At 41.9% G+C, this 22696-nt stretch overlaps 1 protein-coding gene across 1 annotated transcript in view; it reads right to left on the reverse strand.

Moving 5' to 3' along the window:
- The window catches only part of tgfbr2b (transforming growth factor beta receptor 2b), a 40070-nt gene that overhangs the window by 1876 nt on the left and 15498 nt on the right, over nucleotides 1-22696 (reverse strand). Inside the window, exons 4-9 of the mRNA XM_083762282.1 lie at nucleotides 17271-17566; nucleotides 16694-16942; nucleotides 16251-16364; nucleotides 15219-15356; nucleotides 9649-9790; nucleotides 696-823 (exon numbers count right to left, since the gene is read on the reverse strand). Coding sequence (XP_083618408.1) covers nucleotides 696-823; nucleotides 9649-9790; nucleotides 15219-15356; nucleotides 16251-16364; nucleotides 16694-16942; nucleotides 17271-17566 — 1067 coding nt within the window. The remainder of the gene's footprint in view (nucleotides 1-695; nucleotides 824-9648; nucleotides 9791-15218; nucleotides 15357-16250; nucleotides 16365-16693; nucleotides 16943-17270; nucleotides 17567-22696) is intronic.

The following is a 22696-nucleotide window of genomic DNA, read 5'->3' on the forward strand; positions in this document are numbered from 1 at the left end:
CGCTGCAAACTTTGTATTTATGTATTTTGTATGATATGTCTCTATGTTTTTTCCGCTGGCATGAGATACACTACACATACTACAGTATGTTCACAATCTAAATTGGACAATGTGCAGTACAACACTGGATATTTTACTGTGTATGTATAATGTACGGTATTTATGTGCAGTGAAACATGCATGTATTTCCTCGGCCTGAATATAAGACTACGTTTTTTTCCAAGGGAAATATCGTAAAAAACGGGGTCGTATTATCGGGGACTAGACTATTTGACATTCAATTCAATGTTCTTTTTCCACAAATGAGTCTTGAAAAATGGGGTGTCGTCTTATAATCAGAGTCGTCTTATATTCGGCACAATACAGTATGCGTGTCCTACATGTATGCATGTCTTATACCATTATACCAAAATGTCTTATTTTTGGCTGGGGTCCCCCGGAAATGCTTTGGCCGCGTCTCACACCCCCCTCCCCACCCCAATACAATACCAGATGAAACCAGATATAATCATTAAGGAAAGTTTATGCATGCACTATGTGTACTACTGTATGTAAACTGTTAATTTCCATTTTCCAGCCATCCAGCCATTTTGTTTTTACTTTATTCTTTTTTTTGGGGGACCCCCAAAAATAATTTGGCGACCCCCCGGGGGGGTCGCAACCCACGGGTTGAGAACCCCTGTCTTATACTGTACCTGATGACTGAGCCAGGTGTTGGGAATCTCTGGTCTCCCTCTGTCTCTCAGGACGTTATCCTTCATACTCTCCACACAGGGGTGCTCTCGCACCTTGCTGCCAAACGGAGGCTCATAATCCTTCACCTCTGCAAACACAAAAGCCAGCGATCAGAGCACTGATGGAACACAAAGGGAGGCACAGTCTGTTCTCCAAGGATAAGATAAGAAAATGAACCTTTATTTATCCCTGCAGGGAAATGCAGGTGTCATAGCAACATTCATTTATGAAAACACATGCACGCACAAACACACACAGACTAATCTGTGACACCCCTGTATGAACAATATTGGAAACATGCTGTTATTACAGTTGAATAGATAAAGGGTGGGGCAATGAGAGATGTGGGCGCTGACAGGGGTATAAACAGGTGTATCTGGTACTATGGTGAGAGAGTGGGTTCACATCTTTCCTATGAGATCATGATTTCAACCTGAGCCAATGAACACTTTATTTTCATTAGAGTTGCTAGGTTTATCCGTTGGCACTAATAGTGCTGACTAGCAAAATAAAATATATTTTATGATGCCTCCATTGGGAAGGCAAAGGCTTGCTCTGGCATTTTGGTAGATTGTTTCTAAAAACAACAAATCGGCCTGTACTAACAACCAATTAGTTGCGACCTCAGGCCGTTCAAAAACACCAAACTCACAATCTGTCATTTTTCTGTTTCATTTTCAAAACTCCAGCAAATGAAAGAGAGTTGGAGATCACAACACCAAAGCCATGCAGCCATGAAAGCCAGATTTCTGGGCCAGTGTCCAGACCTCATGAAACTGAACACACAACAGCTGCAAAGTCTGTCTCCAACCCCAAAGAGAAGGCTTTTGAGTCCTCTTTCACAGTTACCATTAAACGAAACACTGTTGTAGTAGCCAAGTCTTTAAAGGCAAATAAGCCCAATTTAAAGAAATGAAATATCAAACTAATCATATGACATTTAACCTCTTAATATTATCCAACATTCTCTGTTCAACTAATTGCTACAGTTTATATTTGTGAATTATTCACAGCAGATTACCTACGTGATCTTTCCATACGGTTCCACATACCACCAGATCAGTCATTGGACATTGAATAAAGCAGCCATAACGTTAAGTGTTGCTATTTTGACAACAGTGTTTTTGATAGCATGCATCTAACAAAACTTAATTGCACTGTACAGCATTCAGCCTCTGGCTATAACAAACCCTCAGTTTGCCTCATCAAGCAAAACCCAAAGAATCTTTTTTACAATCAGTTGTGCCACAATTTGTAGCTGCACATTTTAACCACATCTGCACTGCACGTCACATTAATGTGTTATTTATATTCATTAAATAACCACGTGAACCCTAGCATTGTGAGTGTTGTCAGATTCTAGGTTGGCTGTATTTCCAGCAAACAGATTTGGTGTAGACTCAGGGAAAAAGGAGGGGACCACGAAATAGAACCAGACTCAGTAAACTAAACTGCAGTGGTTCCCCAAAAGAGAAATTAGACATTTGTTTGGGACCCAAAGTGAAGAGAGCAGATCTACAAGCTCACAAAACGTTGCTTCGTGCCGCATTGTGAGCTTGTAGATTGGCTAATTTCACCATACTTCTTAAACATTTATTTGTTTTTCAAAATCATGGAATTCCTTAAATTATTTTCTTTTATTTATTCTTGACATTCTTTTCATGTTTTTTCTTAAAGGTTTTGAAATTATTATAATTAAAAACAAAATACAGGAAACAAAAAGTAAAGGGACCCATAAAGGGACCCAGTGTTTGGGAACCAGTGGTATTTGGGTTGAAGTGGGTAACCTGAAGGTATGAGGAAATCAATGAAAATCCATAGCACTTGTATAAATCAGAACTCTGCGGTCTCTCCCTCTGTGTGTCCTCAACCACAGGAAGCGGGAAAAGGACGGCGTAGAACCCCCGGACAGGAAGTGAAAGGCTGGGATCGGAGGAGCTGACTCCACAGGCCCACACTTCCTGTTTTTGACATGTGGAACTTCCCCCGTTTCATGAGTTTCAACAGAAACCCACCCAACCCATCCCATTCCACTGGACGCGGTGGGTTATTTATGCTATGCGGGCAGCGATGGCATTGTCTGTTCAGACCTCCTGTTGGGGTTCTGTTCAGCTGGCACAAATGGAACACATTTCCCTGGACTATAAGCATAAGGAGAAGCCCAGAATAGCACGGGGCAAGCCGGGACCTCAGAGTGAAAACTGGAAAACGGACAGAAATCCTCCAGTCTAACAATTTAAAGAGTAGGCTGTTTCGAAAATGAAAACACGCATGAGAGGAAAAGGTCAACTATTCCCATTTAACCATATGATGTGGTTAAATGGGAACGTTTGACCTTTTGTTTGAGCAAAAGTTCACCACAGAATAAGAACCCTAGCGTCCCTATTCTGTGGCAAACATTTGGTGAAAATAGACGATCTTACGTTGTGAAAGAGTTGGATCAAGTACAGAGCCCTGGGAGACCTTGGTCAACTAAAGTATTTACGGTTTAAGAGGTTAAAACAAGATGAGTTATAACAGTGTGGCTTCCATGTGGATCTCAGACATCATACATCACATTTAGTTTTCTTAGTTTTGTACCCTTGTACAAACTAGTTATTATTCTATTTGGTTTTGTAAAGCGACTTAGAAGTCTTAGAGTATCTAAGAATGGCATGCTGTATTATTATTATTATTAGGGGTCAAGCCTGAAGGGGCGGAGAGAGACCCCTTTTTGTTTTCGTAATTCAAAAAATTATTCACACATTTTTCGCAGTTTTGGCAGTTCTGTTCTGTCGTTTTCCACGAAATCCGGCAATATAGTAGACTGGAGGGTCGTGGGCTCTGGGAATCTGTCAAGAACTTAAGCTCACAGTCAGACTCATTCGTCAAAGGACCTCTGACCTTTTGATCTCCCAACAAATTAATTATATGATCTCCTCTATCCACTCTTGACATCAAAAAAGTGACATAAAAGATTTTCGTAGGCTGGTTAACCACACCCCCTTGAAATGGCCTTTCTTACTGTTGCATACACTGCACAAAACCCAGAGTAAACGTATCCATTTGTAACTCAAACTAAGAGAATGAACAACTTAATTACATTGTACAACCATCAGAGTTAAATTAACAGTGAGGAAGAGGATATTACTGTGTTGGGATCTTCCTTATGTGAATTTTATCTACAATGTGTGAGCTTGAAGATCGTCTATTTTCGCCATGGGACACTGTCCTATGATGAACTATACATTTGGCTATATAAACTGGAATCCTGAGAGAGAGCTAAAATATGATGGACTTCTCTTCTGCTGCATGCGAGGGAGGAGCGGTCTGCTTGCCTTCAGCCGCTATGGGCCAGCAACCAGATGAGAGCTATGTGAAGAATTCCGTCCGTGGTTTCAGAACAGATGTCACACAAGAGGCAGCGCCCGGAGTCTCTCTCTCTCTCTCTCTCTCTCTCTCTTTCTGTCTCTCTGTCTCCGTCTCTCTGTTGTTTCTTACTGGCGGAGGCCCGTGGTTAAAAACCTTACTATGTCCAGTCTGGGAAGGGAAGCACTTTACAACGGTTTCCTTTTCAGATTATCTGTCTGAAACCTCTGTGGCCTGGAGCTTAGGACAAAAACAAACTCTGTGGCTGAATACATTGTCTGGGACCTTAAAGGAGAAAACGCTGCTTGATTTCCTTTCTTTTTTCTTTTGTCGTTTAAATGAGGATTATTTTAAGGAACCCTCTGGGGCTCAACAGGATTTAAGTCATATATTACATACACAGTACAATTCTCAGTGTTAATGTAACTCTGGGAGTAAAACAATCACGCTTTGCCTTCTCATGTGTGCATTGTTGTACTGTATCTACTGTGTGTGTGTGTGTGTGTGTGTGTGTGTGTGTGTGTGTGTGTGTGTGTGTGTGTGTGTGTGTGTGTGTGTGTGTGTGTGTGTGTGTGTGTGTGTGTGTGTGTGTGTGTGTGTGCATGCGTGAGTGTTACATAATTAATAATAATAATTGCATTATGTTAAGAAGTATGTTAAGTGTATGTATATGCATCTATGGTTTAGAGAGTAGAACACTAACAGGTGCTAACTGACTGTTAGCACCTGGTGTTCTTTGGCAGTGTGTCACAGTTTGCCAGTACTGTAGCTGTGCTGCATGCTGTCCAGAGCTTTGAGGTCTAATGTAATGTCCATGATACTGTTGGTCCACTAAATGTTTGGTGTGGCCTCAGTAGTGTTCCTCTTGATCCAGTGTTTGAACACATGTCATTTTTAAAGCAGGTTTAAGCATGGAAGAGTTTGGAAGAGTCGGTACTTCTACTACAGCTACATAGAATGTGGGAGCCTGCTTATTGTAAACGCCACCTTTTGATAGGTAAGTCAGTGTAGCCAGTGTGTGCTAGCATCTACCTTTGTAACACTTTTGTTTTTAACACTTTGAGTTTACTAGGCAAACCAGTGTTTTCTTATTTTAAAGGTGAGGTTAAAATAATTTTGATTATTTCTTCGAGTTGCCCCATATCTTATTGTTAAGAGATACTTTTCATTTAGGTTTGAAACCCTTCAAAATTCATGTGAACTTGTACTTGACCTTTACCTAAAAGAGCCTAAAAAAGGCCAATAATAAAAAAAAGCTTCACTTTCCATATGTTGCAATCCTTTCCCACCCCTAGACATACTGGGTTGTAATAGTGTGTGCGTGTGTCTGTGTGCGCGACTGTGTTCACGCTTTGCCATTGTGTTTGTACATGTGCGTTTGTAAGTGGCATGCATGTGTGCATGTGTGCATGCATCCATGCCTTGCCAGCCATGCCTTGCCAGCCAGTCTTTTTAAGTGCTGCTGCAGTCTTGTTTGTGTTGTCATCAGTTTGCTAATCAGTTGCAAGTGCTATAGACAGACACAGATGATACACACTAAGTCACTTGTAGAAGCGGCTGGGAACCACTTAAAGGTATATTCAGTGATTTCACTCAAAAATCCTTAGGTTTCGTTTTTGGCTGGGACCTAAGCTTTTCATCCAATCAGGATAGAGAGCCAAAAACGAAACCTAAGGTTTTTTGACCCCCAGGGGTTAACTGGGGACAGGGAGGAACTCCTTATATGGTCAGCACACTCTATAGTAGAGAGGATTATCACAACAAAGCAAAAAAATAAGTGATATTTGAATTAAGTGAAATCACTGACTATACCTTTAAAAATTAACAATTAATACATCATTATAATTTGTTAGGAATAACAATAACCCCTTGAGCTGTATAGCAGCATATCCTTTTCGAGGGGGTCCTATGAAATGAATTATGTTAAAACAAAACAGTCAAATTGCAGTTAGCGGAATAGATGGATGATATGTTTACAATTCACTCTGACTTAAAAATGACTTACTGTTCTGAGGATTACTATGTACTGTAGTCATTGGGTTGTGTTCTTGAATCGTGAAAATCTGGATTTACTGTAATGCACTTTCTCAGGAGAGCTCTTTCACAATGAGAAATACCCAACCCTCCACAGAGAGAGCTCTGGGCTGAATTCCTGTGGCTGCGCTTGTGGCTAACACATTATTGTGCTGTTACAGCTAGCGTAACTATAGCGTGTTCAGTGGTGTTGTTAGGGAGGGATCCGGGTTGGAGAGAGAACTGTGGCAGAAGCAGGTGGATCTAACATGAGTGTTGAGCTCAGAGATTCCCAACCTGTGGACCGGGGCCCACTTGTGGGCCGTGAGTATATTGAGAGTGGGACCCCAAATAATTGTGATTGTCTGATTTTAATATAACATTAACATATATAAGAAATAATCTAAAATATAAATTAATGGTGTTTTTTCTTTAAATTGTATTATCATTGTGATAGTGATACCTACTGTATATGCTAAACTATCCAAGCCGAACACAATGGATTGATCATTGTGTACGTGGCCAACCCATATGGCTCAGATGGGTGGACTGCGTGAAAGTGGGCCGTGAAAAATCCAGAGAAGGTTGGTTGGTTAAAATGTGTCACATGTGAGAGAGAGAGAGAGAGAGAGAGAGAGAGAGAGAGAGAGAGAGAGAGAGAGAGAGAGAGAGAGAGAGAGAGAGAGAGAGAGAGAGATGGATGGATAGAAAGGGTGAAAGGAAGTGAGAATGAAAGAACCATTCATGTACTCCTGCAGGTCAGAGAGGTTCCAGGAATGATAGTATGATAGTATTGATCATAATAATAATAAAATTAAATAAATGGAATGGATGAACTATTTCAATATACAAATCATTATGTCTAGAAGCTATTTCTAGCATATGCTTGATCAGCCAGTGAATACGAAACCTAATCCCGCCTGAACAGACTTGTGGCTTGTATTATGCGGTTTGTGTTACAAAACTGGATTTGTACTACAAAACTGAAGTAGTTGCAGTTTTCTTTTTATATTATGTATAAAAAAAAGGTACTGGTACCACATGGATGGATGGATGAAGTAAGGGTCCTATAATAACACAATCTGTATATAGCGATAACACCAGAGCATTATGTTAGGGTGGCGTGTGGAGCAACTAAGGATGCAAGCAGGCACTATCCCAGACAAATGAATAGGGTCAAGACTCAGTATGGAAGTCTACCTCTCTCTTTTCATCTTTCCCTTACCCACACACACACACACAGAGGAATGTGACTGTCTGGTTCTAAATGTCTCAGGCTGCCTCGATAAGCCCATTACATACTGAGGAGGGAAAAGGGTCATCCTCTCTACATGTTGTATCATGTTTAAACCACTAGGCCTACCAAAGACATGCACGCACACGCACGCATGCATGCATGCACGCACACACACACACGGCTGGCTCACCTAACCCTAAACTGAACTGTAGCCTTGATCTCAAAATCCCTAATCATAACATAAGCGCAAAATCCTGTTTTCAGCTTCACTCCACTAGTATGTGATGTGATGTGTGTGTTTATGTGTGTGTGTGTTTATGTGTGTGTGTGTGTGTGTGTGTGTGTGTGTGTGTGTGTGTGTGTGTGTGTGTGTGTGTGTGTGTGTGTGTGTGTGTGTGTGTGTGTGTGGCATCCAGAAAGGCAATGACATGTGTGCACCTCCTGTGTGTGTGTGTGTGTGGTGGATGTTTGCATGTGTTCTCTTCAACTATATATATATTCAATATATATCTTTGAGTTTACTCATCCTCAAGACCCCGATGCACATACATGGACCCTTAAGCCTTAAGCGCAAGAATACAAACTACCACGAGAACAACCAACTTTTGTTCGGTTCAGCTGGTCCAAAACTACAATATGATCATAGATTCGGGTGGGGGTGCTCAGAACTGTCGGATTTTCGGGAGCCACCAAGATGTTATGACTACACACGACCTACAAACTAGATTGGCCACTGTGATTGGTCATTGGTTTATTCTGTCAGAAGTGAAGCAAGTGAAAAGCTGAGTAGTTTGGAGGAGACACGAGCCAACTTCCAGGAGGTACAAACGCCTCTGAAATCTCTCTCTAGTGACCATTCATGAACACAAGGTATCGTTAGAAAGTTAAAAACCTCCATACCTCCGTCACAATTTCCCCACAGTGCGTTGCGGTCACAATATCCAGGTATGAATGTAATTTGCTGTGTACACACTCGGAAAAACATCGGACAAGTTATTCGATGTTTATCCCAGGTCGGGAGAGAACTTCCGAACCGAATTTTTTTTGCCTGTTCTGGTTTGATATGCATTAGGTCCTATTGGTTCCATTTGTACACTCTCAGTGTTCAATTAACACTCTGGATTTCACAGTGTACAGTACTATCCACACTAGCGTACTGTTTCTCTGACTTCCTGCCCAAAGAAGGGCAAAAGCAGACTTCATATGGTCTCTCTCACATATCAGACATTCCGTAAATTCCTCCGGTGGACCTCGGAGCTGAGGTTGAGGTGCTGTCAGAGACACAGAGGACCATCACCCTCAACAAACCTCCCACCCAACAGCAAGCAGTAGTTCAAGAAAGTAGATCATCAGATCCCACCCCCAAATACACTCACGCACGCACACACAGTCACACACACACATGTTTTTACTGACACAAACATTTACACGTTGCTCTTTGTCGTTTGCTTGCACATGCAATGCACACACATACAAACACACACGTAGGCCTACTGTACACATACAAAAATTAACACAGGGAAATTCCAGGAATTCAAGATACCAGAGTTGAGGATGCATGGTGAGGAAAATGTTTACAGTACAGCACTGTATATCTGCCTGGGAAGAAATTAACTTTTATTATGCGTTTACTGTTTACTGAAAACCACCTCAGAATGTCCTGAGTCTGAGCTTAGTTTTTTAATTCACTTAGCCGCCCCAGCCTATAGGAGTACAGGCAGTGACCACTAATAAATCATGACGATTGAGCCATTTATTATCAAAACCAAAGGAAATGGCTACTGACGTCAAACACTTTCACAAACTAACATAGAAATGAAATGCTGTTCTAAAGTTAACCTGCTGATCTATAGTGGATGTGTGCATATTTCAGTCTCAGTGCTCTGATCCAATCAATGACTCATGACTTCACTTAATCACATGACAAAACCATGACTTAATCCGATGTGTGAACACCCAGTGATGGCTCAGGTTGCTTCATTAGTTAGGTGCGTTACGTTTAGTGCGTTTAGTGTATAGAGTGCGTGTGTGTGTGTGTGTGTGTGTGTGTGTGATAGACAGAGAGAAACAGAGAAACTATAATGTAATGTACAAACTTGAACCTTTAAATAAGGTCCTTGAGGAGTTACGGGTCTGTAAACGATTCCATTTGGCTACATTTGTACTGTCCCTGAGTTAAAATTACAGTATAACAGGGCGCAGAGTGTACTGTATATTGGGGCCCAGTGATGGGGGTCCGTGGCCTAATGGATATCAAACTGCGGGTCCTACAATTGAAAAATAATCACTAGTATAATGCATGTCCATGTACTGACCTCCGATCGCTTCACACCTGGAGGTCATCTCCCACAGCACCAGGGCCATGGAGTAAACATCAGTCTGTTTGAATGACTCAGTGTTCTCCAGGTTTAGCCTGGACTCCAGTATCTCTGGAGCCATGTACCGCGCCGTGCCCACCTACAACACAAGGACCATAGACACATGTACGGTCAGTTAATCATGTACCACACCGTGCCCACCTACAACACAGGGACCATATACACATGTACAGTCAGTTAATCATGTACCACACCGTGCCCACCTACAACACAAAGACCATATATACACATGTACGGTCAGTTAATCATGTACCACACCGTGCCCACCTACAACACAGGGACCATATACACATGTACGGTCAGTTAATCATGTACCGCGCCGTGCCCACCTACAACACAAGGACCATAGACACATGTACGGTCAGTTAATCATGTACCACACCGTGCCCACCTACAACACAGGGACCATATACACATGTACAGTCAGTTAATCATGTACCACACCGTGCCCACCTACAACACAAAGACCATATATACACATGTACGGTCAGTTAATCATGTACCACACCGTGCCCACCTACAACACAGGGACCATATACACATGTACGGTCAGTTAATCATGTACCACACCGTGCCCACCTACAACACAAAGACCATATATACACATGTACGGTCAGTTAATCATGTACCACACCGTGCCCACCTACAACACAGGGACCATATACACATGTACAGTCAGTTAATCATGTACCACACCGTGCCCATCTACAACACAGGGACCATATACACATGTACAGTCAGTTAATCATGTACCACACCGTGCCCACCTACAACACAAAGACCATATATACACATGTACGGTCAGTCAATCATGTACCGTTAATATATATTTTGTATATATATATATGGATGTGCCGATGAGACATTTTGGGCGATATCGATATCCGATATAATTAATTTCTGTTATGGCCGATAACCGAAATTACAGATACCGTCGTATTATGATCTCAGTCTGAAATTAAATAATTATAATAACTAGTCCTTACCCGTTCTGAATATATGCAAACAGCAAATCATGTTCAGTGTGTGATGTAATAGATCACATTACTGATAGGGGGGGGAATTGTTTACAGATGGTCTTGGGAAGTTGGGTTGGGCACTAAAGTATAGGCTAATTAAATGCTGTAGTACAATCATAAGTACACCATTGATGTGTGATGTAAATATGGTGGTGATATTCTGCCTATAAATGGAAGTTATTGAATATTTTCAAGGTCGGTGTTGCACTTTGTAGACGGTCCCTAACCGCTCACCGTCTGCTGCCCGTGGAGATATAAGCTATTAAACGGTGAACGCGGAGGTTGGCTTTTTGGGCTTCAAAGCAAGTTGTAGTTTGTTCTTTATATAATCAGGATAAGAATTAGATGTTTTGTGTGATTTAGGAACGTGTCGTTGTCATTGCATCTGTCTGTATGTATTTTGTCATTGTGTTGTTCCGACGGCATGGGATCTGTCTTCTCCAAACGTCTCCATTTGGCCACCCCGAGACCCCGACAGATAAGCATTCCGTTGTGATCGTGCTGTTCAGTGTGTCACGCAGCCACGCTGGGTGCACGCAGGGCTGTAAGCTGTCGTTGTCAGTGTCCAGGCTTTGAGCGTGCATGTAGCCCATGTGTAATGCACGGCGAAGGAGGTGGTTGAGGAGGGGGCGGACAGTGTAAATGGTGCATTTATATATAGCGGCGGAGCGGCTGCAGTCCTGGCTGTGTGTCGCTGATCATAAGCCCAGAAACAGTGTCCTCGGAGCGGCTGCAGTCCTGGCTGTGTGTCACTGATCATAAGCCCAGAAACAGTGTCCTCGGAGCGGCTGCAGTCCTGGCTGTGTGTCGCTGGTCATTCACATCCAACACGGACACAGAACAGATGCTCCGACGGGGCTGGGTTTCGCTTCCTACGTCACACTACAAACGGTGACCTATCGAATTATGCGTCCCACACCCCCTCCACAGGCACACAATTCTTCAAGTTACAATTCTCCATGATCGTGTGGCGATGTAAAAACAATATCTGTACAGTAAATATGACAGTTGCGTCGGTAAAAAAGTAGCCTAGCTGGATTGTGGGAGCGTGCAGATTTATTTTGGCATGGAGAGATGTGTGCTAATAGTGTGGCTCGGTCGGAGATAGAGCACGGACAAATAAACTGGTTTTTATTCACTAATAAATTCATTATTAATCTTATTGGAAAAATGGCTTCGTTAAGACCTCCATATTATTATGGTCAATGCCTGTGTGAAAAGTGGGAGCGATTGGTGCAGGCAATGAGGAGATAAGTGTTTGTTTCTGACAGACAGACAGACAGACAGACAGACATTCAGACATTCGCTCTATTATTATTAGGATAGTCCTTACCCGTTGTGAGATATTTGCCCCCCCTTGTGGCCGTGAAGGGTATTGCGCCCGGTGTGCGTTTGTAATTGACTAATACATTAATTATGAATGTGTGAAATCGAAAAAAGGGCTTCGTTACGCCCTCCATATGCATATGGTCAATGCCTGTGTGAAAACTGGGAGTGATTGGTGCAGGCAGTAAGGAGTTACGGCACTGTTTCTGACAGACAGACAGACAGACACACACACACACGGACACTCAGACATTCGGTTAATTATAGTATGATGTATAGTAGCACTGGCAGGGTATCTGCACTGCAGGCTGTCAAATTATATTTAATATTGTGAGCTTGTAAATCTGTTCAAGCTGTTACTTTGGGATTGTTTATCTGTAAAGAAAACGGGGCCGATTAATAAATCGGTCCGATTGAATAATCGGTTAATCAAAAATCAACTAGAATCCGAGAACTGTTTGCCGATTAATCTCCCATCACTAATATTTTCACAATATTTATCTGTGGGAACTGAGTCAAACTAAATGTTACTCCTACAATTCCAAGTGCTTGTCAGGGTAGGTAGGGTGTTCCCAGTTCAAACATGATGCAACAATATGAGCAACTTCATACAGGAGCTCATACTGTACACACGCTTTTCCTGCTAATAAACACACTTGCACACATGTTGTCGTCCGTCCGTCCCCCCTCCCCCCCCCCCCCCCCCACACACACACACACGCACACACAAATACAGTACACCACAGAAACACTTTCACATGCTGTGGAAACATCTGAAGATGATTCAGCCTTTCAGACACGTGACGTGTTGTTACTTCATATCCCGCTGTCTGATATTGGAGTTATAGGGTTCTTGCATTAATGAGCCACTAAGCACAGCCGGTCACAGTAAACATGTCACTCTCTCCTCTGACTCACCTCCTGTTTCGACGGATTAGATAAGCAGTTGGAGGGAATACAGGCCACACCAGAAACACGGCCCTTTCAAGTTGATTCACTTTTACATTTCGCTGCTGTCGAGCAGAAACCTTGTACCATATCTCCATATTACAACTTTTTAATGTTTTATTTTTTGCTAAATGAATTCCATACTTTGTTGTTCAAGAGTGTTAAAGATTAGTAACCGCTTTGGTTTCGACCCAACAGCGACAATTTGTGTTGCAACCTCTAGCTATTAACTAATTTAACTATGCGTGTTGAGCAGGGGGAACATACAGTACAATATATGAACCCATGTAGGTGAGATAGTCATTCGATATTTTAGTCCGACGTCATTTTGTATTCCTACATTATGTCCAGGTCCAAGTGGCACCAGTTCCCGTCCGCTTCTCATTGTAAATAGCAATATCTAAACACGTGAATCTTTTTACAATAACGTTATTTTTGAGAAAGGAAGCCATTGAGGGTTAAAATGGGTCTTAATGCTTCCAACTCGAGTAGAATTATTAATGTTCTGTACAAGTGTCCATGACAAAAAAAGATATGATGTGGAGACAATAAAGACTATTATTATTATTATTGAAGGTGGTAACAGTCCATTTGCTCAGTACAGCAACCACAGTACAGTATTTCGGGGGCATATTTAGAATGTGTGCAGGGTTGAGTACGTTGAATCTATATTGCATTAATATCTCTAATGGAGGATTTAGTTGACACAATTAAATAAATGGTGATAGTATTCAGTGTGGGGCCGACAGCCAGCTTTGTTGTTGCAGGGAAAGCAGTGAAATTAGACTTTAGTGGTTGTTCTAGTCTCAGATCGGTTCAAACACCGCTCCGACGGAGGGACACAGGACCCGGAAGGAGGGGCTTACGTCACGGCTTAAATACCGAAATGTGTAGACGTGCTAAATATTACTTATATATTACTGTGCAGTGTGCACTAGGTCTGTATGTACAGTAGCGTATGCATACGGTATGTTAACAGTTTTTGTATTGAGTTGTGCTTGAAATGTACTGTAATTCTGTTAATAAATACTTCAATCAATCAATCAATGTGTGTTTGTGTTTGAAGATGGATGGATAGATGGATACTGTAGGTGTGTGTTTAATTAAGTATGCGTACTGTGTGGATGTGTGTTTCCTTCCTGTGTGGATGTGTGCTCGTACAGTATGCATACTGTAAGCGTGTGTTTAATTACAGTATGCATACTGTAGATGTGTGTCAAATTAGTCAGCACCATATCACCTGTCGCTATGGCATTTTCAGCCAGTGACTCATAAATCATAAACTACACAGAACAAAGGTCACAGAGAGAGGGAGAAGGAAAGAAAGAGAGAGAGAGCAAGACAGACGTGCAGACAGACAGACAGACAGACAGACAGACAGACAGACAGACAGACAGACAGACAGACAGACAGACAGACAGACAGACAGACAGACAGACAGACAGACAGACAGACAGACAGACAGACATGCCTAAAAGGTGTTTGCATGCCACAACCAAGCTTTTACGTCTCTCATTAATCCTATGCCGCACTCATCTCTCTGTCCAATATCTTGTGTCAGAATTCTACTGCACAGTACTGTATGTCTGTGCCATCACAACACAGAAACAAAACACACAACACAGAGCACTACATGAAAGAAGAAAAAACAAACAAGGGCAGCTCATATATCCCCCAAAACCAAATTAAAGCCTTAAAATGGCTAAACAGACAGAGCTTAGATGACAGAGAGAGAGAGAGAGAGACAGAATTAAAGATAATAGGCTTTCTTTGAGCTCACAAAACCCAGTTTATAGAAGAAAATTGAAAAGGCACAGTAGCCCATTCTTTTACGACTGCCAGCCAAGATGTTTACATGGACTTGTTCCAGCAGAAACATACAGTTACAGTACTATACCGTAACAAACACTACGAACGATAAAACATTATCCACACAGCAAATTCATATTTCAACGCCTATATAAACTTTTGTAGTAATGTACAGCAGAAAACAAATCATATAGATTATTATTATATGTTTATGAATACTGCTTTTATAAATACAATATTACTGAAAGAGTTTCACGTAACCATGAAGCCTTATACTTATTTAAGTTGATTCCCAAGGGCTCTAAATAGCTTTTTCTGAATGTTCAAGCCCAGAATAGGGATGATTTGTGAGGTTAGAGTATAAGAGTAGCGTCCTTTAAAGAGATATATTGTATGAGCTCTCACCTGGCCACTGTTAGCTAGATCATCAACAGTCATAGAGTTATCCAGACGGAGACCCAGGCCAAAGTCACACAGGCAGCAGGTCAGGTCATTCTTCACCAGGATGTTGGAGCTCTTGATGTCCCGGTGGATTATGGGCACCTTGGGAGAGAGATGAAGTATTGATGAAAAGAATAAAAGCACCTACAGTATACCACAGTTAACTCCCTGATATTTTCACTAGTTTGGGTCCCCGGGAAAACATCTGTGAAAAGGAGGATGACTGAGTTAAGCAGTCACACCTGGCCTGGGTCGAACTAGATATGTGAGATGGAGATTTATCCTGTTGTGCCTTGATCAAGTCCATGCACAACAGGTGCGCAGCCACACCCATCTCTGAGTCCAGTTCTAGTTTGACTCAGGCCAGGTGTGACTGCTTAAATCAGTCACCCTACATTTCACAACATCTAATTTCTGTTTTGGGTCACGGCGCTAAAAAGTTTGGGAACCACTGACCTACATTATATACCTATCAACATGGATCTGTAGCAAGAATAATAGCATGCCATATCAAAAATAAAACCTCCTGGAAGTATCTGAATGGATGATATGGGCCTCTGGTTGTCTGTTGATGACGTTTAAATAATACTCGTCGCATTCAAGCACTGACACAAGTCACTGATATTACAAGTCACTGATATTGAATATGACATTACTCATATCGTTTTGTTCATCATGATTGAAATCTTTGATGGAAATTGTTACCACATACCATCTTTATTTATATAGCACATTTAAATAACAACAAAGTTGTACCAAAGTGCTTTACAATAGAATAATAAAAATCACAAATTCATTTAAAAACAAACAACATAGTTAGCACGATGTCGCCCTGACAGTCAGTGGTATTAGTTTTTTTGTTCTAAAATGACGGACGGACGGACGGACGGACGGACGGACGGACGGACAGACAGACAGACAGACAGACAGACAGACAGACAGACAGACAGACAGATCAATTGTAATCTATCATGTATCCTGTGGTCTCAGTTGTACCTTGGGGCGTCCAGAGGTAAGATGGTCGCTATGGAGGTGAGCCACACCTTTGGCCAGAGAGCTGGCCAGCACACACAGGTCCTCCCAGCTAATCACATGGTGTGTCAGGTACTCCTGCAGGTCAGAGAGGTTCAGTTTGGTAAAAGATAGAGAATGGATTCACTATTTCAAAAGAAGGATCATTATGACTATCATTATCACTGTGTGCCAGCAGTGAAGGTGAAAACTGATCCGGGGTGAACAGACGCTTGGCTTGTATTATGTGGTTTGTATTACAAAACTGAAGCTTTGTAACACAGCTGTTTTTCTTGTGTATATTTATGTGTATATAAAAAAGTATTGTTCCACGTTTACCCCTGGGGTGAAAAGAAAACAGGTAGTTGACATTAAGTAGTTAGGTAGGTACAGTAGGTATAGGCAGGCGATCGATGTTCTATTCTCACCTGTAGATTTCCCATGGGGTGGAAGGCGGTGATCAGCCAGTACTGTTTCTCCAGCTTCCTCTCCTCGGCTGTCAGGAAGTGGAGAATGTTCTCATGTTTGAGGTCCGTATCGGAGAAGATGTCCTTCTCGTTCTTCCAGGAAGCATACTCCTCATAGGGGAAGATCTTGACAGCCACCGTTTCAAACTGGCCTGATGTGCTTTGCTTCAGCTTAGCCTTGTATACCTGGGCGAAGCGGCCTTTACCCACCTGGTCAAGGTCAAAGGTTAAAAGTTGATTATTATACTGTGCCATCCGCTTGACAAAAAATGAAATGTACTGTGCTGGACTCATTGCTGGACTCATTTTGACTTAGAAACCATCTATTCAATTGTTAAACGTTGTGAGGTTTTATAAAATCACATTAAGAGAACATCGTCATATCATCATCTGTGTTTGTACGACAATCTTATGCTTAATTTGCCGTAGTCATACGGCAAAGTATATTATTGGACCTCATGTAGTGATTCAGCAGATCGGATCAGACAAACAAGCACAACAATGAATAAAGCCAATGCATATCAGAACAGAGCAGCACCTGCAGGTCCAGCTCAATGGGCAGCGGCTCAGTGTTGTGGTTCAGGTTGTTGGCGTGCGTGGAGCTGCTGTCAGAGCCGTCGTCGTCCATCATGATGGCACAGGCGTCGCTGCAGTCCAGCCCCCCGGCCTTGGCCTTGCGCTTCTTACCGCCGCTGTCCCACTCCTGGTTGAGCTCGCGGCGCCGGTACACCCGGTACCAGTAGAACATGGCTGCGATCACAACGGCCAGCAGCAAGAGGGGCAGCAGAGTCACCACGATGACGGAGACCACAGGGACCTCCTCGGCTTCCACGACTGGAGGAGAGGAGAGGAGAGGAGAGGAGAGGAGAGGAGAGGAGAGGAGAGGAGAGGAGAGGAGAGGAGAGGAGAGGAGAGGAGAGGAGAGGAGAGGAGAGGAGAGGAGAGGAGAGGAGAGGAGAGGAGAGGAGAGGAGAGGAGAGGAGAGGAGAGGAGAGGAGAGGAGAGGAGAGTTAAATATTGAGCTAATGGCCAGCAGCTTCATAAGGTAAGCCACAGCTATATCATTTTGGTACAAGCAGGATATGAACTGTACAAACAAACAGTGAAAAGGTAACTGCTTCTGGGACCATGGTGACATTAACACTGGCTTTGAACTCTCAATCACAAAGGTCAGAGTAATAATAGTGGTCGTGGACAACAACTGAAGCTATGAATAGGCTCTCAGAGTTGCATAATAAAGAAAATAGGTGCCATGATTGAAATGGTTCAGTCTGAGGTAACCTAGCTCCTGTGTCACTATATGTGGTAACTGCTGTTGCTAACTGACTACTGCCAATCTTTTTTTAAAACAAGTGTCTTTAAACAATATTTCCATTGAAAAATATTTGAAAAACAAGATAGAGCGGGTTAACTGAAGTGTTTTTTTTATGTTGCAGACAGCAATACATTATATAAGTCAAGTTACAAATTAAATTAACACTGAGGATTTTAATGTGTAGAAATAGTGGGAAGTGCAATTGCAAGCAACTGTGCGAGCCGTGGCACAGTATGAAGTTGCGTTAACTACCACTACCTCTGATGCCAACCTGACACAAGTGACTGCCAACCCAGCGAGTTCGTGTAGGGGGAATAGAACAGTAGCAAGCCTGTGTGTGTATTGGTCAGACTGGGCCTGGGCTGGTCCGGCTGGGCACCTATTCAAAAACTATCTCACTCAGACCACCAGCCAGTCCTTCAGGGGAACATTACCCAACTGGATGAGGCAGCTATACCAGGATAGAGAGTCCTGGGGCTGGACTGAGGAAGTTAAGACCCTACAGTTACAGTTATATATCTGTTGAAGATGTCCCACCTACACAGTCAAATCTTGTATAAATGGAACCAAATGGACACGGAGTTACAAATGAAAGGCCCAAGAGGCCGTTTTTTATGACGATTTTAGAACAGCTTAGGGGCGTTGTCATGACGTGGAGCGGAGAAAGTAGTCCCCGACTGCCTACTAATGCATGGCGGTTCCTGAACTGTGAATATTGTAACACGACATTGAAATGTAAATATATCAAGCCTCTGCATGGCATATTTCTCGCCTAAAATGTTATCAGAAACTGTTTTTGTATATGAAAACTTCATGACACTACTATGTACAGTACAGTTACTGTGTACATTTATCCAGTATTACTACCAGTAAGACGCCCTGGGGGCAAGGTCAAGTGCACGATGCCTGGTTGACGGCAGACTGCTGTGCGAGCACTGGCGCTTTGGCATGGGGGGTCAGATATGGAATGAATTCTGTACTGGCCATATATGGAGCGTTTCTTGAGTGCACAGGGTTTGATGAGGTCAGATCAACATATGGAATGTCAGAACAGGAAGGATGGGTATGTCTATTCATGGAGATCTAAGGGTTTGAGTTGAAGTCAGATCTAGGTGATCATGTATGGTTATCCACGAGGCGTGACCATATATGGAGGCGTGATGTCATGAGGCGTGACCATAAACGGAGTGTCTAACTATCAGATGGACGGGAGATGCATGTTTTCAGAGTAAATGCGACCTATGGTCGCATTACACGATTTTGATTTCAGCATAAGCTGTTATACAATTATTAACCTTTAAGTAAGCCTGAAGCTTGTGCTTTGAACTTGCTTTTCAAACTATATTTATTATTATCGTTATTATTTTGATATGTCGACTTCAGTTTATTCTTCATTTGGGTGACAGTGTGGTGTGATCATCCAAGATACATTTACGTATGTAATGTGATAACTAAAGTTGTTTACTGTACTGTCTAGGTGTGTCTATTATTAAGTTGTAAAACACTCGTTAAATCGCTTTCGGCTAAGTGACAAAATCAACACACACACGCACGCACACACGCACACACCCACACACACACACACACACACACACACACACACACACACACACACACACACACACACACACACACATAGCCACATGTGGGCTTACGCCAGACCCTAAATGCCTTTTGGACATGTGTGAGTGTTTGCGTGCGTGACTGCGTGTGAGGCTGAGAACTGGAGTGAACAGTACCAGCGCCAATCAGAATGTGCCAAGAGAAACTAGTAGAGTAACCCGTGTTGCCTTTTCCAATCAGGATGCCAGAGGGCTCTCACACGGCTTTCAATGGGGTTTGACACGCCATTCAGACTAACAGGACGCTCCGCTCTGTAATTGAACACATCATCAGCTTGTGTGTTTGTGTGTGCGCTCGCTGCGGGGAACTGAGAAACTTTGCCTTCTGACTCATGGTCTTAATTCTCAAAGCAGTTAGTAAGTGCGTCAACTTTCAACAATGTGTTTTTAATAACGGACGTTAGTGGTGGATATTAAAGAGGAAGTAATTTCCTATGAAGTTAAACCAGACATGATTTCATGTTAAAAATAGGTAATGAGTGGATTAAAGACTAAACTCTGAGAGGAGTAAAGCAACACTCAGCTCCGCTAATCTGCTAAACCTGTGATGAATTATGTCTTGTTATCATTATGGAACCTTTCCCACTGCTTCATCTAAAAGGACTAAGATCTATTATTTTGTTACATATTTTATTATTTGTGTTATGAATTCATACAGTAGGTTCTCCAACTCCAAACGTGCAGTGTGTTTCACCCTTCACTTCAGAAAATTTGGTTGCAATTTGGGTTGCTATTTCATGAGGTATTTAATTTATGGTGTTGAAGGTTCTGTGTATTATAAAAAATGTTTTGTTCAGGCATTCAAAATATATTATAAAATAATATTGTGCCGAGGTCTGTTAAACACCTGGCCTATAACAGACGAATACTGATGTAATGTCTAGAGGCCGATATTTTTATGATAGGAGAAAATAGAAAAGACATTGCTAGAATTGCTCCAACATGGCAGTGGTGGTTTTTTATCAAGAATCATGAAACTCATAAATCTAGATTTTGATTCAAACCTCAGCTACGTGGAGGAACACTGAGCTCATGAAATCACGATTCATTATTATTAATTAAAGGACTTGCAAATGTAATCACGGTTATCATTATCACACATTATCTTTTTATTCGACGGGAACTGTTTGGGATAAAAAAAAATATATATAGTTAATAAGTTAAGTCTCCGGATATGGACTAGGAGCGTGAAAAAACATATTTTTTTTCAAGGAACAGCTTTTGTCCCTATGTGACTATGTGACTATGTTTAGAGTACCAATAGGGGGTGCTGTTGCACCACTCGCTTCAGACTGGTCAGATTTTTCATTTCATAATATGTTTAAAGCTGCAATCCTTGAGTTGTACTGTTTGTCCTACCAGAGATTCGACCCTATGTGTCTTCCACGCAAGAGACCAAATTTCTACCGTTCTTCCAAGACACAAGGCCTGCTTGGCCAGGGGAGATATTACGTATGTTACTTTCTGTATGAGTTTCAGTACTTCTTGTCAACCAGTAGGTATCCTACTCAGCACCATGGTCTCAAGTTTTCAATGGAAGATTAGGGAAACCACCTCCAAACACTGATGTTATAGTATTAACATAGCTCTACCATAAAGACTTGGTTAAAATTACATATAATTCATTAAAAGGATTAGAGCCTTAGCTCTGTTGTTAGTGTTTCTGTAAAAAGAAAACTACGATATTAGAGATATCTGATGTATGCAGTAGTATTCTACTGTGTAGTTAAAGTGCTATGAAGCCGTCTAATGTGTTACATAATGTCTTACTCCAGTTTCAACTGCACTTAGAAAGAACATAACTCACCTCAACTAGATGTTTGTGTGCAGTATACGATTGCAAATATGTCCTGCATGCTTGTATTATGCATGTTAGTATGTTACCACTTAATAACCCTGAAATGTAAGAAGTTTACACATCAGTAAACTTGTTTACCAGTCCCCCCCTCCCCACAGTCTTTCACCCTCCTGTCTGTGTATAAATAACTTGTCTTTATCCAGGCTGGTATCATGTTGTGTTGCAGTGTGGAGGAATCCAGGGAGACTAAAGTGAACAGCATCACTATTTATTTGTTATGGTAACAGTGCTTCCTTTATAACCCAGACCGACTCATACCGTCTGTCTTTCTCTCTGTTCAGACACAGTATATCTCTCTATCTCCCCTTCAGTCGCTACTTTTTTCTCAGTATTCCGATATTTGGGCCAACAATCTGACTGGATGACTGAATGACTGCAGTGCGGCTGCAAGCCAACAGTGGAGTGGACGGACGAACTGTAAAAATACAAACGCAAACTTGGAATATGTACTGTACATATTATGCACAATTGTACACACTCAAGCACACACACGCACACGCGCACACACACCACATTTTTCCCTCATCCCGCCATTATGTTAATCTCCTCTTCCTCTTTCCGGATCGTATCAAGAATACACACAGAATGTGTTTTGTCTCAATGTATGTATATCTCGTCTTCCTCAAAACATCCTCTGGTTGGTGAAAAAATAGTTCAGATCATGAGGAAGATTTTATTAGTAGCCAGCCTAAATTAACTCCAGAAAACAGCTGTGAGGGATGATGCGGCATCCATGGAAAAAAAAATACTGAATAGAATCAAAGAATCAGATCTAAGATCAGCTATGTGTTTAATTATAATACGGTATTCACAGGCTTTAAACAAAATGCGTGGTGGAAATGCCAATGTCAGGCCATATCAGTCTACTGCAGTAGACTGTAGAGGTCTGGGTTAGACTTTATGATCCACTCCCCTAATGAACAATAGGATGATTCCACAATCATCAACGTATTCTGAGCTACTTCCTCCAGGGCTCTAAGAATGGTGTTGACGGTTGGTATTTAGGTAAGTCAGTATATTGTTCCACTACTCTCAATTATATGTACCTGGAAAATATGTACACCATTTCCTCCTGCACCATTAGGTACACATTTCCACTTGCACACATTTTTACCCTCAATAGCTGATACACTTCTGATAGCTCCAAAACTACTGCCTGGATTGCCATG

The sequence above is a fragment of the Protomyctophum parallelum genome (assembly GCF_964188405.1).
Source record: "Protomyctophum parallelum genome assembly, chromosome: 3".
Taxonomy (NCBI): domain Eukaryota; kingdom Metazoa; phylum Chordata; class Actinopteri; order Myctophiformes; family Myctophidae; genus Protomyctophum; species Protomyctophum parallelum.